This window comes from Canis lupus, chromosome 33 (assembly GCF_048164855.1).
Source record: "Canis lupus baileyi chromosome 33, mCanLup2.hap1, whole genome shotgun sequence".
NCBI classification, from domain to species: domain Eukaryota; kingdom Metazoa; phylum Chordata; class Mammalia; order Carnivora; family Canidae; genus Canis; species Canis lupus.
The window spans coordinates 940588-961481 of record NC_132870.1 but is presented as its reverse complement, the minus strand read 5'-3'; the positions used below and the strand labels follow the sequence as shown (position 1 = coordinate 961481).

The following is a 20894-nucleotide window of genomic DNA, read 5'->3' as shown; positions in this document are numbered from 1 at the left end:
AGACTGCTTCTTCCCAAGACACTGATTAACACTTTACACTTTGACCAACCTTCTTCTTCTCTTTCTTTTCTTTAACATTGACCAGGAAAGATAATTCCATTCTCTGTATCTCCCAGTCCACTGCTAAGGGAGGCTAACTTTCAGATTACTGGATTCGTCATGATGCAAGAGGCCCCCTGGCCTTCCCCGTGGCCAATTTCTCTTATATTTCCAATGTCACCACAAACTATAGTTGACTTCTGCTTAGAAGTATGTATCCAAGTAGACACATTTACTTACGTGAACCTTTGTACATTTGCACCCCCACATTCCTGTGACTATCAAGATCAGATCTGCCCCCACTCATGGAGAGATCTCACCAGTAGGACCTATCTTTGTCAGGCACTTAGGATGACTTTTTATTTCAGGCTAGGCGATTCTCTTCTCATATGCACTAGAAACCTGGCTGACCCCTAGTGTAGGAGTAAACACAAATGAGACTATGATCAGAAACTTCTTAATTCTTGGAGACATTGCAGATTGCATTTTTTTTTTTTTTTTCAGATTGCATTGCTAAGACACTAGCTGCCCCGCAAAATCCTTAGACTTTCTGGCCAAAGTTGTTTTTGATAACAGGATTATCTTTTAGCTGAGGAAAGAAGCGCCTGTGCTGCGGCCAACACCACATGCTGCACCTAGATTAACACTTCTGGGGAAGCTGAAACTCAGTTACATAACATCACTGAGCAAGCCACTTGGCTTAAAAGGTGACTCTCACCACTGAGTCATTCTTTGATTGGTTTGGTCTCGGGGACCATGGCTCCAAAGTGCATTCCAAACATTGGAAATTATGCTGCTTATGTTATCATAATAGTCTCTCTGATGTGTTCCATTCTTTCAAAAGCTTGAAATGCATGTTTGTAGCTGCTTATCACCAAGCAAAAGATCTCCCTAAGACTGGAACATCAAAAAAGAAATGAAGAGAAGGACAGGGTAAGAAATTGTGAACCTAACGTCGTGACCTGTGAACACCATAGAGATTCATCAACAAAACGAAACAAAACAAAAACCCAGGATCAACAAAAGCTTTTAAAACTACAAAGCACTAGCTGAGAGGGCACCGATGCCTTAAATTTTGATCACACTTTCCAGTTCAGCTGACAGTTTCATGAAGGGGAGGTAGGGCTATTTGTTAAAAAGAAATAACAGATCCAAAATGGAGTCACTTCTGTTAAGCCCAACAAAGATTTAATACCTAATCTAATTGTAGTTTCGGCCTCTCACTAATGGGATTTTAAACCAGTCAGTCTGGAATTCCCTGATGAGCACTGGTGAGGTACTCTGCATAAGATCCCTGCCCTTCCCCCTAAGAAAGGTGACCTTGTCTGGAACAATCTTCTCTTTTGCAATAATTTCTTTGGCCCACTCCATTTCTGCCTATAAAAGTCTTTCTTTTTATACAACTTCTTGGAGCACATTTCTATTTGTCAGACAGGATGGTGCCCAATTCGTGAGTCATTGAACTAAGCTAATTACACCTTTACATTTATTGGGTTCAATGTTGTCCTTTAATAGATTTTGACTTCAAAGGGCATGACAATCAGAAAAGATTTGATCTAGTCCCAACATCTTTGGGGTATTTATATATCCTTTGGGTTTTACCTTTCATTTACTTGAATTTTAAATTTGGATAGATAAGTTTATGTCATTTTAATTCAGTGCTTTAACAGGATTTCACCTTCCAAATGAACTCCATCAAGAACAGACAAAACTCATGCCACCAGCAAGACAACCATGTCACCATACTGACTGCCCCTTATCAGCATCCCATCACTCCTGTGTCTTATGAATTGGGATGCCATAGTCAAGTGGCACCAACCAAAATGCACAGGGTAATTCAATCTTTAGGAATTACAAGACTGTGATTTATAAAAATCACTATGGAACAATTTCTCATTGTTTTGACTCCTTCCTGTCTAAGCTGTTGGATAAACAATCTTTTACTGCAACACATACCCATATTTGCAAAATTTAAACATTACTTCTTTTTCATGAGTTGACTGTCACCATTTTGGCAAACATTCTTCAAAAAAATGGAATATTTTTGTGAAATTCCTTAAGCCTTTAAGAATTAGTCTTTAAGGGGATCCCTGGGTGGTGCAGCGGTTTGGCGCCTGCCTTTGGCCTAGGGCGCAATCCTGGAGACCCGGGATCGAATCCCACATCGGGCTCCCGGTGCATGGAGCCTGCTTCTCCCTCTGCCTGTGTCTCTGCCTCTCTCTCTCTCTCTGTGACTATCATAAATAAAAAAAAAAAATAAAAAAAAGAATTAGTCTTTAAGAATATATTTCTAAAAAGAGAACTTTTAGCCATCTTAAAAGAATAAGTTTTACAAAAAAAATAAGTTTTACAACTATTTTTTGATTTACAATATTTAATTCATTGAAAATTATTCATTCATTCGTTTTATTATTTTTAAGTGCAACTGGAATGTATTAAATTCACATAAACTTAGATATTTTGCTCCAAAACCATACCTCAATAAATTCTACTGAACTTTATTTACATTATTTATAGACTTATATAAGCATCTCATGCTTATAAATTTGTATCATGCTTACATCTAAAAATAAGAATTTCATATCCTACTACTAGAAAATATAAAAATGACCATCCTTTCTGTCTCAGCTTTCCAATCTAAAGGGGGCACTCAATGAATGATTACTGAATGAATGGATAGGCAAATATGTATAGCATTTTACTTTTTTTTGGAGTGTTTTCACATCATTACCTGGGAGAAGTTTTGGACCTATTGTAAAAGAGAAGAGGTTCACAAATATTCTTATCAGGGTTCTGTTCAAGTGTTGCATCATTATTTCTAAATTTCCAGGACTACGAGTATATTCTTTCTGTTAGGTATCTGTTCCCAAGAGTTGGACAGGCGCAGAGTTTATTTGCCATAAAATTAGAGCACATCCTTGTTACATGTGTTTGTTGCTTTGTGATATCAATTGACCGTTCTTAACCTTTGTCCTTTTTCTCTCAAACAGATCCTACAACTCTGCTGAATTGCATAAGAAGTTTCCCAAATGCAATTTTGAATTCTTTAACATTCATCCATTGCTAGCAAAAAACAAGATTCACATTTAGTTCCTCAAAGAGAACCCATGATGCTATATTCATTCTGAGTACTGAAGGGGTCCTACCGGGTCACACCACCCTTTGAACAGCCAATCTATCCATAGGATTGATTATTCTAAGAATGCTAGGAATACGATGAGTGGTTGTTCCTTCTTTAGAGACATTGTGTCTACCGTAAGCTAGGAGATTTCAAGTCTTACTTATTACATTTCCAATGTGTGTATGTGTAACCCCATATAATGGCTTAGCTTTCTCATAGCTGGGGTCAATATGCAAGCTGTAAGACTTTCTGGAGCCTCTGTTTCACCCAGAGACTCTGGCTTTAATATGAGGTAGCAGTTGTACTGTGATATTTTTTAGATCAGATGATCAAATGTCATGATGCATATACACATACCTGTTCCTGTAGCTCCCTTTTAAAATTCTCATCTTGAGCTTTACATGAGACCTTGGGGTCAAGCAAAGGTTCATCTGCTCTTTGCTTTTTCCATAACTTGGTGTCCAGATACCATGCTCCATACCTCATCTTCACACACTTTGCATTATGAGGATTCTACAGAAAATAACATAATTCCCAATTTCATTAGTTTCTTTTTATGTTTGTCATTTCAATAAATCTAAGATTTAGCTTATTAAAGCAGTAGCATTTATTTGTATTTTTTTATTTTTTAAAAAATATTTTATTTATTTATTCATGAGAGACAGAGAGAGAGAGAGAGAGAGAGGCAGAGACACAGGCAGAGGGAGAAGCAGGCTCCCTGCAGGAAGCCCGATGTGGGACTCGATCCTGGGTCTCCAGGACCACACCCCAGGCTGAAGGCGGCACTAAACCGCTGAGCCACCGGGCTGCCCAGTAGCATTTATTTTTAGCTTATGATTAATCTTGTCAAAGTATTTCATGAGGTTTTAGTATGCTTCGATTTACAAAGGTACCCTGAAAAGTTCACGAATGAGAAAATAAAGTGATAGTTAAGTATGGCCTTTGGACTTAGACAAACCTGGGTTTAAATCCAACCTCCCTTACTTAGTATCTAGGAGTCCATGGGAAAATTACTTAATTCTTCATCTGTAAAATGGAGAAAAGAGTATCCACTCCATAGGGTTGTAGGAAAGATCAAAGGAGAAAGTTATGTAAAGCAGCTAGAAATCATATAAAAATCACATTTAACTGAAGGGTAATGACCTTAAACACAATACTCTGTCCACCAGGGCACCTGAGTGGCTCAGTCAGTTAAGCGACCTGCTCTGATTTCAGCTCAGGTCATGATCTCAGGGTCCTGTGGTCAAGACTCATGTCAGGCTCACCACTCACCGCTCACCCTCTTCTTCCTCTTCCTCTGCCCCTCCCCTAGCTCCCACACAGTCTCAGTCATCTTCTCTAAAATAAATAAATTTTTAAAACAAAAAACAATACTCAGCCAACCAAATTAATGAGTTATAAACTTACTATCGGCCCAGCACCGTGTTCAGCCTGGTAATTGCTATACTACTTTTGATCAAAATGCTATCCAGCAATAGCAATAACAACAAATATGTTATCCAACACCAATCTCGTGCCTCTAATTGGAAGAGAGAAAGAAAAGAATAGATGTCATTCCTTTCCTTCTTCCATTCCTCAGTAGTGCATGAAGGATGTAAAGAGATCTGCTGGGTCATAGCCTGGTAGTGTGGATGTAACACCCACACACTGTCTTATCACATGTGGGGGTCTAATTCTTGAGAGAGGCAAAGGTATGACACCACAAAGATTCTGCCCCTTTCATCCTCTGAAATATAAGCTTCAGAGATTGTTCCCAGATACAACTCCCTGACATCTAGAATAATATATTTCAGATATAATAGATGCTCAATAATATTTGCTGAATTAAAACTGAGTTGCTTCACTTGGCATTATTGACACTTTGGGCTGGATAATCCTTTGTTGGGGGGTCAGGGAGGGTGCTGTCCTATGCATTGTAGGATGTTTAGCAGTATCCCTGGCCTTTGCCTACTAGTTGCCAACAGCAGTGCCTCCCCCAAGTTGTGACGACCCAAAATGTCATCTTCAGACATGGCCAAATATCCCCAGTGTGTGGGGTAGGAAGCAGGGCAAAATCACCCTCAACTAAGAATCAATGAATAAAAGGAAGGCTGGAAGGAAAGAGAAGGGGGGAAAAAAAAGAGGGGACAAAAATCTATACTATTGTTACACTACGGATCTAAGTTCTGAAATCTGTTATGTTGTTGGGTGACTAGTAAGCTTTCAAGACACTACAAACATCATTTCTTCTGTGAGACCTTGATTGGAGCCACCCTCACCTTGTGCTTGGTGGAATTGATTATTTCTTCCTATGTCTCTATTTATGAACCAGGACATCATTTTATTACAGTTAATCGTTTACCTGTTGACCCAACTAGGCTGTAAGCTCCTTAAGTGCAGGAAACAGGCCTTTGTCTCTGCTTCATTTGTTCCCAGCACCTTTTGGCACATGGCAGTAAATTATGGGAAATGTTTGTTGAAGGCTTGCATAGACAGATGGATGGATGAATGAATATACAGGGCAAAGAGGGGCACGGACTGCAGTGAGAGATCAGAAGTAAGAATAAATTAATGTCAACCAAGGGACCTGAAAAAAATCTCCATGAAAAAACTGGCTTATGACCAGGGTCTAAAGGAAGATGTAAGAAGGTAGACATGGGAAAGGGGCACTTCAGGCAGAGAAAATATTGTGAACAAAGGTATGGTAGTGGAAAAGCTCAGAGTTTTAAGGAAGACCGAAGAGCAATGGAGCAGAGGCCTAAGATTATGTGGGGAAAAAATAAAGATGGGAATTTCCATTTTTTAAAAATTTTATGTATTTATTTATGATAGTCACACAGAGAGAGAGAGGCAGAGACATAGGCAGAGGGAGAAGCAGGCTCCATGCACCGGGAGCCCAATGCGGGACTCGATCCCGGGTCTCCAGGATCATGCCCTGGGCCAAAGGCAGGCGCCAAACCACTGCGCCACCCAGGGATCCCCTAGATGGGAATTTCCATTTCTGAAATTGAGACCAGATTTACCCTCCCACATGTAGCAGCCAAAAAAGGAGAAATCAGTATAAATATAAATATATAATATATAATGGCCTATAAGACACTGGCCATCAAATAACAAGTACAGTAATCCCCTGAGAGACAAAAAACAAACAAGATAAGCCCCACAATTGCCCCAGCTCACTGTCCTCTTTTTTTAAAAAGACTTTATTTATTTATTTGAGACAGAGAGAGAGAGAGAATGAGTATGAGGGAAGGGGAGGGTCCCAGGACCCTGAGATCATGTCCTCAGCCGAAGGCAGACACTCAACCCACTGAGCCACCCAAGCTCCCGCTCCAGCTCACTGTCTTGTGATACTTTCCAAGCCACAGCACAGGGACACTCTCAGGAGGAGACCAGCAGACTCTCTGAGTTGAGGAGACAGCATTGTGAGAGCAAACAAAGGTGGTTCTAGTTGGTAACAAAGAGTAAGAGAAAGGAGAGAACTGCACAGCAAGGGAACTCCAGAGGTCTGCAGATGGTCTCCCTCAGCACTTGTATGGGAGGAAACCCAAAAGGATTAGAAGAAACAGGGCCCAGCATGCACACAGGGCCAGGGACAGTGCTTGTTCCCTTCTGAGAAACCTGAAGATTCACAGGGCACTGGGTAGAATAAACTGAAGAGTCTTGCCTCAGTATTAGAGAATGAACCATAGACTGAACATTACTTCAGTCCTTCCTAACACATCTTTAGAGCCAAGACCCAGAAGGTTCAAACTTTTCCAAGTAACTTTAACTACATCCCAGAACAAAACTCAAGTTTACAGGAATACAAAAGTCCCCTGCCCGGATAAGGTAAGATCCACGGTGTCTGGTATCTACTAAAAAAATTACGGAGCATGAAGAGAGGCAAGAAAACATGATCCATGAAGAAGAGATAAATAAGTTAATGGAAACTCACACAGAACTGGTGCAGATGTTAGACTAGAAGACATGAACATCAAAAATAGTTATTATAACTGTATTTCATATGTTCAAGATTAAGGAGAGATGTAGAAATATTTTCTTAAAAATTCAAGTCAAACGTTTTGAATTGAAAATTACAATAGTATGAGATGGAAAAATAGACTAGATGGGATCAGTGGCTGATTAGACATTGTTAGAAAGAGCAGATTAGAATATACAAGGACACCACAGAGAGAAAAAAGATTCAAATACCAAACAGAGCCCCAGTGAGCAATGAGACAAGTCCATGAAGCCTAATTACCTGTAATTGGAATCCTTGGAGCAGGAAGAGTGAAAGGTAAAAAAATTTTTTTTGAAGAAATAATGGTCAAAATGTTTCCAAATTTGATGAAAACTAGAAACTCATGGATCAAAGAGGCTCAGCAGACCCCAGGCACAAGGTGTATATAATAATTACATTCACGATCAGTGACAAAGAGAACATCTTTAAAGGAGCCAAGGTGGGATCCCTGGGTGGCGCAGCGGTTTGGCGCCTGCCTTTGGCCCAGGGCGCGATCCTGGAGACCCGGGATCGAATCCCACATCGGGCTCCCGGTGCATGGAGCCTGCTTCTCCCTCTGCCTGTGTCTCTGCCTCTCTCTCTCTCTCTCTGTGACTATCATAAATAAATAAAAATTAAAAAAAAAAGAAGGAGCCAAGGGAAGACACACATCCAGAACAACAAAGACAAGGAAGGTTTACGATTTCTCATCAGAAACAACACAACTAAGAAGGCAACAGAACACCATCTTTTAAGTACTAAAAACAAACAAAAAACTGTGAACCTAGAAATCTATACCCACAAAAATATCTTTGGAAATGAAGGCAGAATGAGGATATTTTTAGACATACAGAAGCTAAAGGAATTAATCACCAGCAGATCTACACTAGACACAGGGTTAAAAGATGGTCTCCAGGCAGACGAAAATGACACCATATGGAAATGTATTTGAACTTTCACATAATGACCCTCTGTCTGCCAGTCAAAAGTTCAATTTTGGCAATAACCACCATGGCTTATAAAGTAGTAGTTGTGCAACAATTTGTACATACAAGGAATTGAGCAATTTGATTCAGCCCAGATTCAGGACAAGCTGTGGTTCAGGCCTTGGGTGTGATGACATAATTTGCCTGTCCAGCATCACTTTGCATTTTACCCTTTAGAAACATGGGGAGCAAATGGAAAAATGTAAATGCTTATATGAGTGCCAGAACGCATAGTTTTCATAAACCTTATGCAACAAAGCCAAGGGTGGAAAACATCACATATGTAACAACAGGTCAGTCCATTGTATTCAATTATAAAGGAAAAAGTTAATTAATATGTTTAAATGTGAGAAATACAGTATCAAAGATCACATGTAAAAGACAGAGGGTAGTTAGAGATAATATATTGTTTTTCACTCTCAGAGAAAGGAACTTCTCCACCCCCAATCCCACTCCTGACCACCACTTAGGTACTTAAATCTCTTGTTGGACTTGAGGCACTTAGGTGGTTCAGTTGGTTGAGCTTCTGACTCTTGGTTTTGGCTCAGGTCATGATCTCAGGGTGTCAGGATCAAGCCCTGCGTCAGGCTCTGCACTCAGCTTAGAGTCTGCTTCAAATTCTCTCTCCCTCTCCCTCCTGCTCACTCTTCCTCTCTCTCTCTCTCAAATAAATAAATAAAATAAAATCATTTTTAAAAAAATCTGTTGTTGGACCTATACAATTTGATCTGTGTGTGTATACATATTTGTGTAGAAAAGTAGAAAAACACTTAAGAGTCCATACTACTTCCCTTTGGAACACAGTATGTTTTTTCTCCTCTGTTTCCTTGTTCTATCTTCATGGGCAAGTGGTATTGAAAAACTCAACAATTTGTTAGTAATCGGGCAAGCATGTGGTCAAGAATGACGGTGCGTGGTCAATAAGACTGCTCCCAAAATTCAAGAATTCTTTGGACAAAGAATAGACAACCTTCATGATTACTAATTGCAGCATTTAACTCTTGGAATAATAAACTTTCATATATATTTCCATCAACTTTTAGAATTTCAACATATAAAACACATAAAGAGAGAATTTCAACATATAAACACAGAGATAACAAAGACTATTCAGATATCGACAATAATGCTGAATGGCATGGCTTGTTTGTATAGCTAGTTTTATTACCTATACTAAATATTCATTGATTTAACAAATATTTATTAAACACCAAAAAAATCCTTCAAGAACTCTACTGAAAAAGGCCAGTGCCCTCCCTGAAGTACCAGAATTCAAGAACAGTTAAGATTTTTTTAAAAAGATTTTTTATTTATTTATTCATGATAGACAGAGAGACAGAGAGAGGCAGAGACACAGGCAGAGGGAGAAGCAGGCTCCATGCTGGGAGCCCCACACAGGACTCGATCCCGGGACTCCAGGATCGCGCCCTGGGCTAAAGGCAGGCACTAAACTGCTGAGCCACCCAGGGATCCCCCAAGAACATTTAAAATTTTAATCCAACCTAATTTTCTTTGATATTCAGTCTTCTCCTGTTTGGCAATTACCTGTGGTTTCTGGTGTTTCTGCTCATAGTCTAGTTTCTGGAAAAACTGTGGCTTCTGCAGCTTCTTTAGCCCCACTCTCTTCTTTAGCTCCAGAGGAACCTGGTTGAGTCTCCTCGTGTGGAGCACATCATGGCTTGGTTTACTCTGATAGTCGATGTCAAACTGTTGCAGAATGAACTCTTCATCGATGTTTGAACTTCCCTGGAAGAATATCACATTGCATGAATCAAGGACAAATCCTTCTTTAATCTAAAGGAGGCATGTGACTATGGCTAGAGAAGAGGTAGTTTAGAGGACAGGCAGGAAATGCTCAGTCGGCATTCATTGGAGACAAGAAGTATTGGGGTTCTGGAGGACTTTGTCAGTGCATTAAGGGACAACTTAGGACCAGATAGAAGCAGTGAGTCCTTGAGAGAATTAACAGGCTGAGAAAAATTCAGTCTGTTTAATCTTTTTTTTTTTTTTTAAGATTTTATTTATTTATTCATGAGAGACAGAGAGAGAGAGGCAGAGGGAGAAGCAGGCTCCACTCAGGGAGCCCGATGCGGGACCTGATCCCGGGTCTCCAAGATCATGCCCTGGACTGAAGGCGGTGTTAAACTGCTGAGCCACTGGGGCTGCCCCAGTCTGTTTAATCTTAAGCAGACTTCTGAGTGCATAAAGAAGATGTCATGGTACACACACACACACACACACCGGAATATTACTCAGCCATAAAGAAGAATGGGATCTTATGATTTGTGATAACATGGATGGATCCAAAGGGTATTGTCCTAAATGAAGTACAACAGAGAAAGACAAATACCGTATGACTTCAACTATATGTCAAATCTAAAAAACAAAACAAATGAACAAACAAACAAGAAAACAGAAACAGGGGCAGCCCGAGTGGGCTCAGTGGTTTAGCGCCGTCTTCAGCCCAGGGCATGATCCTGGAGACCCGGGATCGAGTCCCACGTCAGGCTCCCTCCCTGGAGCCTGCTTCTCCCTTTGCCTGTGTCTCTGCCTCTCTCTCTCTCTCTCTCTCATGAATAAATAAATAAAATTAAAAAAAAAAGAAAAGAAAACAGAAACACGGGATCCCTGGGTGGCTCAGTGGTTTGGCGCCTGCCTTTGGCCCAGGGCGCGATCCTGGGGTCCCGGGATCAAGTCCCGCACCGGGCTCCTGGCATGGAGCCTGCTTCTCCCTCCTCCTGTGTCTCTGCCTCTCTCTCCCTATGTCTATCATAAGTAAATAAATAAATATTAAAAAAAAAAAGAAAACAGAAACAGACTCATAAATACCGAGAACAAATTGGTAGTTATCAGAAGGGAGGTAGGTGGAGGAATAGGCAAAATAGGTGAAGGCAATTGGGAGGTAAATGCTTCTAGTTATGGAATGAATAAGTCATAGAGATAAAAGGTGGACCACAGGAATTTAATCAATGATATTGTAATAGCATTATATGGTGATAGATGATAACTACACTTGTGGTGAACAGCATAATGTATAGAATTGGCAAATCACTATGTTGCACACCTGAAACTGGAGTCAGATAAATGGATTCAGATAGAGGGGAGCAGCCAAGAGACAGAAGGAACACCTAAAAGCATTTTAGTGCCTAGATCTAGCTATACCTGAAGCTCCTAGGATGTCTGGATGGTTCCTTTACCTCCCTTAATCCAGTCTGAATTATATTTCAGTCACTTTTCAAGGAAATAGTCCCAAAAATACATTGTCTAAACTGACTAATGTTCTCAAAATATAGGTGAAGAAGATTACAAATCCTAGATCTTAAATCCGGGAAAAACCTAAGGAACCCATCTACAGGGACTTGAGAACACAAATAGGTATTTAAATGGATTCTTGGAAGGAAGGCAAGGAAAGGCTTTAAGAACTAAGTCAAAAGTCCATTCATGCCAGAAATATCATTTGTGAAGGTTGTGGTTAAGCATAGCTGTCCAGGGGCAGCCCCAGTGGCTCAGCGGTTTAGCGCTGCCTTCAGCCCAGGGTGTGATCCTGGGGACCCGGGATCCAGTCTCACGTCCGGCTCCCTGCATGGAGCCTGCTTCTCCCTCTGCCTGTGTCTCTGCTTCTCTCTCTCCTCTCTGTGTATTCTAATGAATAAATAAATAAAATCTTTAAAAAAAAAAAAGCATAGCTGTCCAAGTACTTACAGATAAATTAACTGAGAAAAATATGTTGAAATTGTGAAGGACACAGAAAAAAGAACACTGAAATGGAAAACAAAAATGTGAAACAACAAGGTGAGGGAAATGAGTAGTGATTGGCCAAAATATATAAACTTTCAGTTATAAAATAAATAAGTTCTGGGAATCTAATGTACAGCATGGTGACTATAGTTAATAAAATTGTAATTGTACTTGAAAGTTGCTAAGAAAGTAGATCTTTTTTTTTTTAATTTTTTAAAGATTTTTATTTATTTGTGATAGTCACAGAGAGAGAGAGAGAATGAGGCAGAGACACAGGCAGAGGGAGAAGCAGGCTCCATGCACCGGGAGCCCGACGTGGGACTCGACCCCGGGTCTCCAGGATCGCGCCCTGGGCCAAAGGCAGGCGCCAAACCGCTGCGCCACCCAGGGATCCCAAGAAAGTAGATCTTAAATGTTCTCACCACACTCCAAAAAGGTAATTATGTGAGGTGATGGATGTGTTAACTACCCTTACTGTGGCAATCATTTTGAAATATACATATATATGTATCAAACTATCACACTGTACACCTTGAACTTACACAGTGTTATATGTCACTTATATCTCAATAAGGCTGGCAAAGAAAAAGAGCCACTAAAAAGATAGAAAGAAACAAGAGCAATGTGACATATAAACAATAAACATTCAAATAGGCTGCAAGCTTGCAAACTTTCCAGAAACATCATCTAGGAAATATTTCTATTATAAATAGTAGAAGAGTCACAATTCCTTTATGACTCTGATTATTTGACTTAAATTGTATACTAACATTGTTTTTTATTTTTTTTAACATTGTTTTTTAATAATAGCAACTCAGAGCTTGACTTTAAAAAGTAGGTTGTATGGAATACTACTTAGCCGTCAAAAATGAAATCTTGCCATTTGCAATGATGGGGTAGAACTAGAGGGTATTATGCTAAGCAAAATAAGTCAACCAGAGAAAGACAATTATCATACAATTTCACTCATATGTGGAATTTAAGAAACAAAACAGAGGAGCATAGAGGAAGGAAAGGAAAAATAAAACAAGATGAAATCAGAGAGGGAGACAAAGCATAAAAGACTCTTAATCAAAGGAAACAAACTAAAAAATAACAATAACAAAGGAAACAAACTTGAGGTTGCTGGAGGGGAGAGGTGTTGGGGGGATAGGGTAACAGGATGATCGACATTAAGAAGGGCACATGATAGGAAAAAAGAAAAAGAAGGGCACATAATGTAATGAGCACTGGGTGTTACAGAAGACTGATGAACCACTGAAGTCTACCTTTGACACTAATAATACACTATATGTTAATTAATTGAATTTAAATTTTTTAAAAAGGAGGTGATTAGTATTACTACTAACTTACAAAAGCAGTAGCCCAGTTGCAGAAGTCCCTAACTCCTTTGTGCACATTTTCATGAAGAAGAGGACCATCTTCATGGAACAAATCTGTTTCACTTGGCTTCTTTTCTTCATTAAGCCATTGACCTGGATGTGCCACTGAAGTCTTCTTGGGACTAAGGATAATGAGATCATCAAAGAATCACAGTATGAGCCACCAGGAATCAAAGTAGATTTCCAACACTATCTTAAGGAAAAAGTATAGTAATGCAAGCATTTCTAACAGTCTCTCACAAGCTCATACAAGGTATATGCTAATTTTCCAAAGATCACATTTTCCTTATCTATATCATAAAGGCAATATCATGAATAGTTATAATAATTAAAATATATATAGCACCTTACCAGTTTAAGTTGATTTTTTTTGAAATTATGGGTTGCATTTATTAAAATAAGTGCCAAATTACTGCACTTGGAGTCTGCTCCAGATATAGACAATCTTGACAAGCAAGAGATGTCCTTGATTTCCCTCTGTCTTTTGTCCTAAAACCCAGCCCATTAGTAAATCTGGTAGGTTTTAATTCTGTCCCCTTCTCTGGACTATTGCAAATGCTCTTCACTGATCTTCTCCTAGGGCCTCAACTCCCAAAACCCTAATCCATTTGCAGCACTGCAGCTAAAATAGTCTTTCCAAAACATAAATCTGGTCATAGCAGCCACCCTTCATCCTCAACTAAACCTCTCAATAGCTTCTTTTTAAAATTAAGATATAATTCACATACTATAATATTAACCATTTCAAAACATGCAATTCAGTAGTTTCCATATAGTTAAAAAGTTATGCAACCTCTACCATTATCTAATTCTGGAACATCTGCATCACCCCAAAAAAGAAGCTCCATAACCACTGACAATCACTCTTCATTTCCCCCATTCTCTCTGCTCCTGAAAACTAGTTCTGTCTCTATGGATTTGCCTGTTCTAAACATTTTATCTGAATGCAACCTTATAATACATTGTATTTTGTGTCTGGCTAACATCTCAAGGTTTGACCATGCTATTAGCATGTAACAGTGGTTTATTTCTCTTTATGGCTAAGAACACATTGTCTGAAGAGACCACATTTTATCTATCATCAGTTGATGGACATCTGGGCTCTTAGGCATAGTGCTGCTTGGTACGTTCAGGTACAATTTTTTGTGTTTAAAAGATTATTACTCTTCCATTAAAGACCTACGTCTTAACTCAATTTCCAAGACTCTTCATGGCCTGATCCTTGCCTGTATCTTCAGATTCTTCTGGAATTACCACCCTCCCTCACTCTCTGAGCTCCAGCCATTATGGCCTTCTCTCAGGTTCATGAATTCATCATGCTCTCTTCAACCACAGGGCCTTTGCCCATGTTGTACCATCTGACTGCAATGCCTTCTGCATTTCCTCATCTCCCTTATGTTCCAATATACATGTCCCTTCCTTAGGGAGGTATTCACAGGCTGTCCCCAGAACCCACACTTCCTTCCCAGCATTTTGTACCTTTTTTTCATAGCACCCAAGTATTAATTTATCCATCCATCCATTCAACAAGCACTTATTAAATACCAACTAAGTACCAAGCACAGTTCTAGACACTAAAACTCAACTGTAAATAAAGTTTAGTCCCTGTCCCAACAGAACTTAAGATTTGAGTAAGGAGAGACAGCTAGGAAAGAGGTAAACGTATGCCAAGTCATTACAAGCGATAAAAAGAAAAATAAAACAGGGCAGGAGGGATGGAGAGTATTGACAGGGGGCTTTTTATTTCTATAGGGAAGGCCTCACCACCAAACTGATAGCTGAGCAGAGACCCAAAAGAAGGAATCAATCAAACCATGCAGATATCAAATATCAAGCGTGATGATCATTGAGAACGGACTAGGTAACCTAGATGTCAATGGCAACCTTGACCAAGGGCAAATCCACTGGAGTGCTGATGAGTTACAGAAAGAAGAGTACGTAAGTATGGACATGTCTTTCAAGGAGTTTTGCTCTAAAGGAAAGGAGAGACTATATACTCAATGAAACTTGTTTAGAAGATGGGAGATGTTACCTCATGCTGTGGTAGGCTGATAATGGCCTCCAAAGATATCAGGGGCTAATCCTTGGAACCTGTAAGTGTTACTTTGCTTGGAAAAATCATCTCTATAGACATGAGTAGTTTAAGGAGTTTGAGATGATGAGATTACCTTGGATTATCTGGGTGGGCCCTAAATGCCATCACGAGTGTCCTTGTAAGAGAGGGACAGAAGATTTGACAGAGGAGAAGGGGATGTGAAGACATTGACCTTGAAGATTGGAAAGATGTGGCCATAGCCCTGGAATGCCACTAGCAACCAGAAGCTCGAAGAAGTAAGGAGTAGATTCTTTCCTAGAGCTCCTGGAAGGAACATGGTCCTGCTGATACTTTGATTTCAGCACAGGAATACGGATTTTGGGCTTCTGGTCTCCAGAACTGTGAGATAATAAATTTCTGTTGTTTTAAGACATCAAATTCGTGTTACTTTTTTTTCTTAAGTATTTTATTTATTTATTCATGAGAGACAGAGAGAGAGAGAGAGGCAGAGACACAGGCAGAGGGAGAAGCAGGCTCCAGGCAGGGAGCCTGACAGGGGACTGGACCCTGGGTCTACAGGATCAGGCCCCAGGGCTGAAGGCGGCGCCAAACCTCTGCGCCCCCCAGGCTGCCCAAATTCATGTTACTTTGTATAGCAGCCACTGACAAGAATATGCCAAGAATATGGTGACAGAAAAACTTGCCATTAGGTAATTATACATTCATTTGCGATGATAATTTATTAAGCTATTAGTTTCATTCACTTCCTTTATACTATTATCATCTCTCCTTTTAAATAGATAGCCCATTTGTTTTTAATTTCTTGCCCCAGAGATGTTTTTCAGGGTTGACCAAGGAAACTGCCTCCAGTTAAAGGCAGAACCTATATTGTGTAAAAGCCCAAGCTTATGGCAGCAATTATGCTTGACGTTATGGATGACATGGAGAGAGAGGGGTGGTCCCAGAGTGTCCCACAAACAGGAGGAATGGAGAGAAGAAAGAGTCCCAGAGACCAGAGAGAAGTTAAGATCAGTCCTGAAACTCCTCAAATGTTTCGGCAGGTGACAGGAAAGGGCAAGGGGTTACGAACAGTACTTACAGCCCTGGTAGACCGGGGAAGAACGTTTTTTTAAAAGCTTTGCTGGTTCCTTTGTTCTTTTCCTGAAGCCCTGACAATAAGCCCATGTGTCCTCCAGTCTCCTGTCAGGATCCAGCACTTCCAGCACCTTTGATAAGAGCTGTACACACAGAAAACGGCCTTAGAGGAAAGAAAAATGTGCTGAAAAAGAAGAGCCCTTGATTCTAAAACAGAACAGACCAACATGCCCCTTTGCTTTGCATTTCTGGCCGGCTGTGCCATTCATCCGTTTCGGTGCAAATACTCTGATGGCTGCTGTGGGTTAGTGTCCCCCATCTAGACACTAGTATGTGCCTGTTGTGCTAAAATTCTGTCCCTGGGGCCCACCCCAGTCCCTTCCGGCCCCATTGAGCCAAGAGCCTCTAGAGGTTTCTATAGCTTTTGACTGCCCAGTACCGATTCTTCCTCCTATAAAAAACAGTGTCTAGATTTTTCTTTGGACCTTCTCCTTGCTCCACAGGCAGGTCAGAACAATGGAGACCACAGCGACTGGTTTAGGAACAGGCACATAACCCAAATTTTACCCATGGGAACTAGACTATGGGATTTTGCTGGAAGCATACAGAAAGAGGCGTTCTTTTTCTTGGTAGAACTTAAATCTAGAGAAGCTGGTGGCTATCAGAGTACCATAAGAAGAAATCCTGCCTTGGAAAGAAGACAACACACCCAGCTGGACAGGTGAAACGTGGTAATAAGGACCACAATCCCAAGTGCCATCTGAGGGTATGTGGAAATCATCTATTTGTCATGGCCTTAGAAACTCTGGCCTGCAGGAGGCAGTTGGAGAAAGCCCCAAGTGGAAAATAATTGATTAGAATTCTATAGATTTTCTGCCACTAATAATTTATTCATTCATTCATTATGCACAAATATTTGTTGAGTGACTCTATGCCAGGTATTAATTAGGGACACACAGTGAAAGACACAGGTAAAGTCTGTGTCTTTAGACACAGAGATTGGAGATTTTATTCTGGCCCAGTGGTAACAAGAGCTAGGATGAAAAATAGATCATGATGAGGGATAGAGGGTGGGGAAGAAGGAAAGTGTTGTTTTATGAGACATTGGAGCAAGGATCTGAAGGAAGCGAAGGAGTGAGCCAGACAGGCATATAGGGGTAGTTGTCCCAGGCACAGAAGAGAAATCTGAATTGGACATGCTCACTCACGTTCACAGAGCAGCCAGGAGGTCAGGGTGGCTGGAGCAGGGTGAGAGCAGAGGGGTAGGTGGTGAGGTTGGAGGGGGTGCAGAGCAGGGGTGGGGCAGAGAGTAGACAGAGGTGCTGGGCCTTTCAGACCATGGTGAGGACTTTACTCTGAGTAAGAAAGGGCCATCAAAGGGCTTTGCGGGGAAGTTTGCCTTTCTGAACAATTGCCACGCCGACCGACTTAGGGAACAGATTACACAGGTGGGGGTAGCAGACACCCAACATCCATTCTGCCCTTTTCCTTAAATCTGACAGAACTGTATTCTAGATTTTGCTCTCTGTCCCAATGCCCAACCAAGAAACTCAATTTTCTAGATTCCCTAGCAGCTAGAAGTGGTCAGATGAATGGGATGTTTACTGGACAAGTTCTTACTTGTCAAATTAAAAGACAGAGTCGGCTGGCATGGACCCTCTAAGCTTCGCCCCCTCCCCCTGACCGACCTGATGCCTGAAGGTGTGGAAGCCATCCTGAGAAAAAAGAACAAGAGACATACGCTAAGGACTGTGGAGCTCAGAGTCTGAAGCAGCCCGGGACACTGTGACATAACGGAGCTGTCATCCAAACCCAGCCTGACAAAGTGGGGACTCTTCCCCATGACCTCTCAGGTGCCCCTCTGCCTGCTACCCATCCATTAGTTAAAGGCTACGGACACCTCCCAACACCAGGCTAAAGTAACAGGAGCCCTGGACAATCTGCCCTTTGGTTTCTAGCCTCAGCAGGTCCCGAGCAAAGTAGGCCGGTCGAACGTCGAGGGAACAGAAGCCGAAGGTTTCCGGTTTACTGGGCCTCCAGAAGTTGCGCGGCTCCGTGGAAGTGGCAAGTACCTCGCTGCTGGTGTCCTTCCCAGAAGCAGAGAAGGAAGGTTGCCCCAGCCCCTGAGAGCTCGCCCTGGCAGGCGTTTGTCACCCCCTCCCCCAGACAAGTTTGTCTCCCCTCAGAGGAGCTCCCACACATCTAAGGAAAGTTCTTTTCCAGGCCCCAGGGAGGGCCCTCCCACAACCCCGGGTCAGGAGGTCGCCTCAGCAGGCCCGTCTTCCCCCAGCTGCGGGCAGAGAGCCACGGGGCGCGGGGTCAGCTGGGCCTCTGGGCCTCGGCATCTGCAAGGAGCCTGCTCTGTGCCCCGGGGCTGGCGAGAGCTCGCTTGCTTCCTGGGGCGGCTGCGGCTGCCTCTTCTTTAGGGGAGTTGTGTGATGGATCTGGGGGACAAAGGCCTCCCGTGGACCCTGAGTGTTCAGACCCTTGTGTGGTGGGCAGCGTCTCCTAAAGTCATCCAGCCCCTTCTTTGAGAATGTCCCCCGCAGGCTGTGCAGGCAGGTGCGGCCCGTGGGCCCGGGCCTGTGCTTTGTGAAATACTTGGGAGGTAGATTCTCTTTGTACCTGGAGGGCAACGTGCCTGATTGTAGGGATCGTGGGGCTTGGGGTGGGGGACTGGGGCTGTACGGAGGCTGGCCTCCACCTTTCTGGAGAAGGGGAGGTCGGGGGGAGGGGTTCCGTGGAGAGCTAATTCGACTCCTGCTCACCCGCACCTTATCTCTGCTCTGTGCAAGGTCCCTCTCCCATTTCCTTTAGGCTCTCATCCTACATCCCGTTCTCATGGCTTTCCTGGCACAGGCAAAACCACTCTCGCAGACTTAAAATGTACCCTTTGCCTGTACACTCCTCATAATATCTGCATCATCCTTTTACGTGCATGTGTTCTCCACTTACCTAGAAGTACTCTTCTGTTTCTTACTGGTATGCCAAGCACCACGTTAGAAAGACCCATCCATGTCACTAGGTGTAAATCTCATTCATTATTACCACCTGCTGCCACCACGGTTCATCTATCCATTCTCCTTGTGAAGGACACTCACAAGCTGCTGCCCCTCCAGGGACTTTTTCTTATCCTTTAAAGAATCACAGTGGGCAGCCCCGGTGGCAGCGGTTTAGCGCCGCCTGCAGCAGCCCAGGGTGTGATCCTGGAGACCCTGGATCGAGTCCCGTGTCAGGCTCTCTACATGGTGCCTGCTTCTCCCTCTGCCTGTGTCTTTGCATCTCTATGAATAAATAAATAAAATCTTTAAAAAAAAAAAAAAGAATCACAGTGCAGTGGGAAGAACCTGGATCCCAGGGACAACTTGCCCCTTACTAGCTGAATGACCTTGACATTTTATTATTTATTAACTCTGTGAGCCTGAGTTAAGCCCCTAAACTTAGAGGGTCAAAGGTTGCAGACTGGCAGTCCAGGGGCTGCATGGGGCCTACAAACCTGTCCTGTGGTCCCTTTTCGGTTTGCATAAGAATTAGAATAGCTAACACATACCGAAGATTTTTTTCTATAATAAGCATGTTCTAAATGCTTTACAGGTATTAACTTACCTAATCCTGTAACAATCCAATGAAGTAGGTACCAAGTACTGGCATTCTTCCCACTTATAGATAAGGAAATTGAGGCACAAAGAAATTTAAGAGCAAAACAAACCCTTGTGAAAGATCCCACAGCTAATAAGTGTTAGAGGTGGGATTTTAATCCACGTAGTGTGACTCCAGAGAAAAGTGTTTAAACACTAAACTAGAGTTTCTGACATTAAAAAAAAAAAAAAGTTCACATACATAATCTATAACAGAAGTCAGGCTCTCAGGGAACACGGGGTCCATCTTTCTGTGGAGTAGCAGTTGGTACAATGGTTGCCCCTACAGACAGTCCTATGCTCTCTTAGTCACAGACTCCACCCCTCCCTACTGATTTCTTCTACCCAGGCTGCTTCATCCACTTTCCTTGCCCACCTGACCCCTGTCTGCGCTGAGTTGTTAGGGCATAAATATGAGATGGAAGCAGTTGATGGAAGGAAAATAAGGCCAGCTCCTCGATTATCTAACACATCCAGCCATTGCCTACCTAAGCCATGACTTGGGACCAAGTACTAACAGGTCAAGGGCAGATCACTCATTATCTTTCTTTTTTTTTTAAGAATTATTTATTTATTCATGAGATTCACAGAAAGAGAGGCAGAGACACAGGCAGAGGGAGAAGCAGGCTCCACTCAGGGAGCCCGATGTGGGGCTCCATCCCTGGTCTCCAGGATCACGCCCTGGGCTGAAGGCGGCGCCAAACCACTGAGCCCCCCGGGCTGCCCAGATCACTCATTATCTTACTACATCACTGCCTTAGTCAGATATTTCGATATTATTGGTGTCTTTCCCTGAAGCCTCTTCCACCCCCAGGCTCCTTTCATCTGTAATGGCTCATTACACCAAATCTACTCCTGTTGCACTCATCTTTACAGGCACAAAGCATTTTTAAGAGGTT

General features: G+C 42.0%; 1 protein-coding gene across 1 annotated transcript in view; it reads right to left on the bottom strand.

The window, feature by feature from the left end:
• Window positions 1–20242, bottom strand: part of FAM47E (family with sequence similarity 47 member E) — a 30325-nt gene extending 10083 nt beyond the window's left edge. The window contains 7 exon segments of the mRNA XM_072810014.1: window positions 3518–3673; window positions 9653–9853; window positions 13244–13349; window positions 16358–16500; window positions 18624–18701; window positions 18703–19065; window positions 20198–20242. Of these exon segments, the coding sequence (XP_072666115.1) occupies window positions 3518–3673; window positions 9653–9853; window positions 13244–13349; window positions 16358–16500; window positions 18624–18701; window positions 18703–19065; window positions 20198–20242 (1092 nt within the window).
• Window positions 20243–20894: the final 652 nt, after the last annotated feature.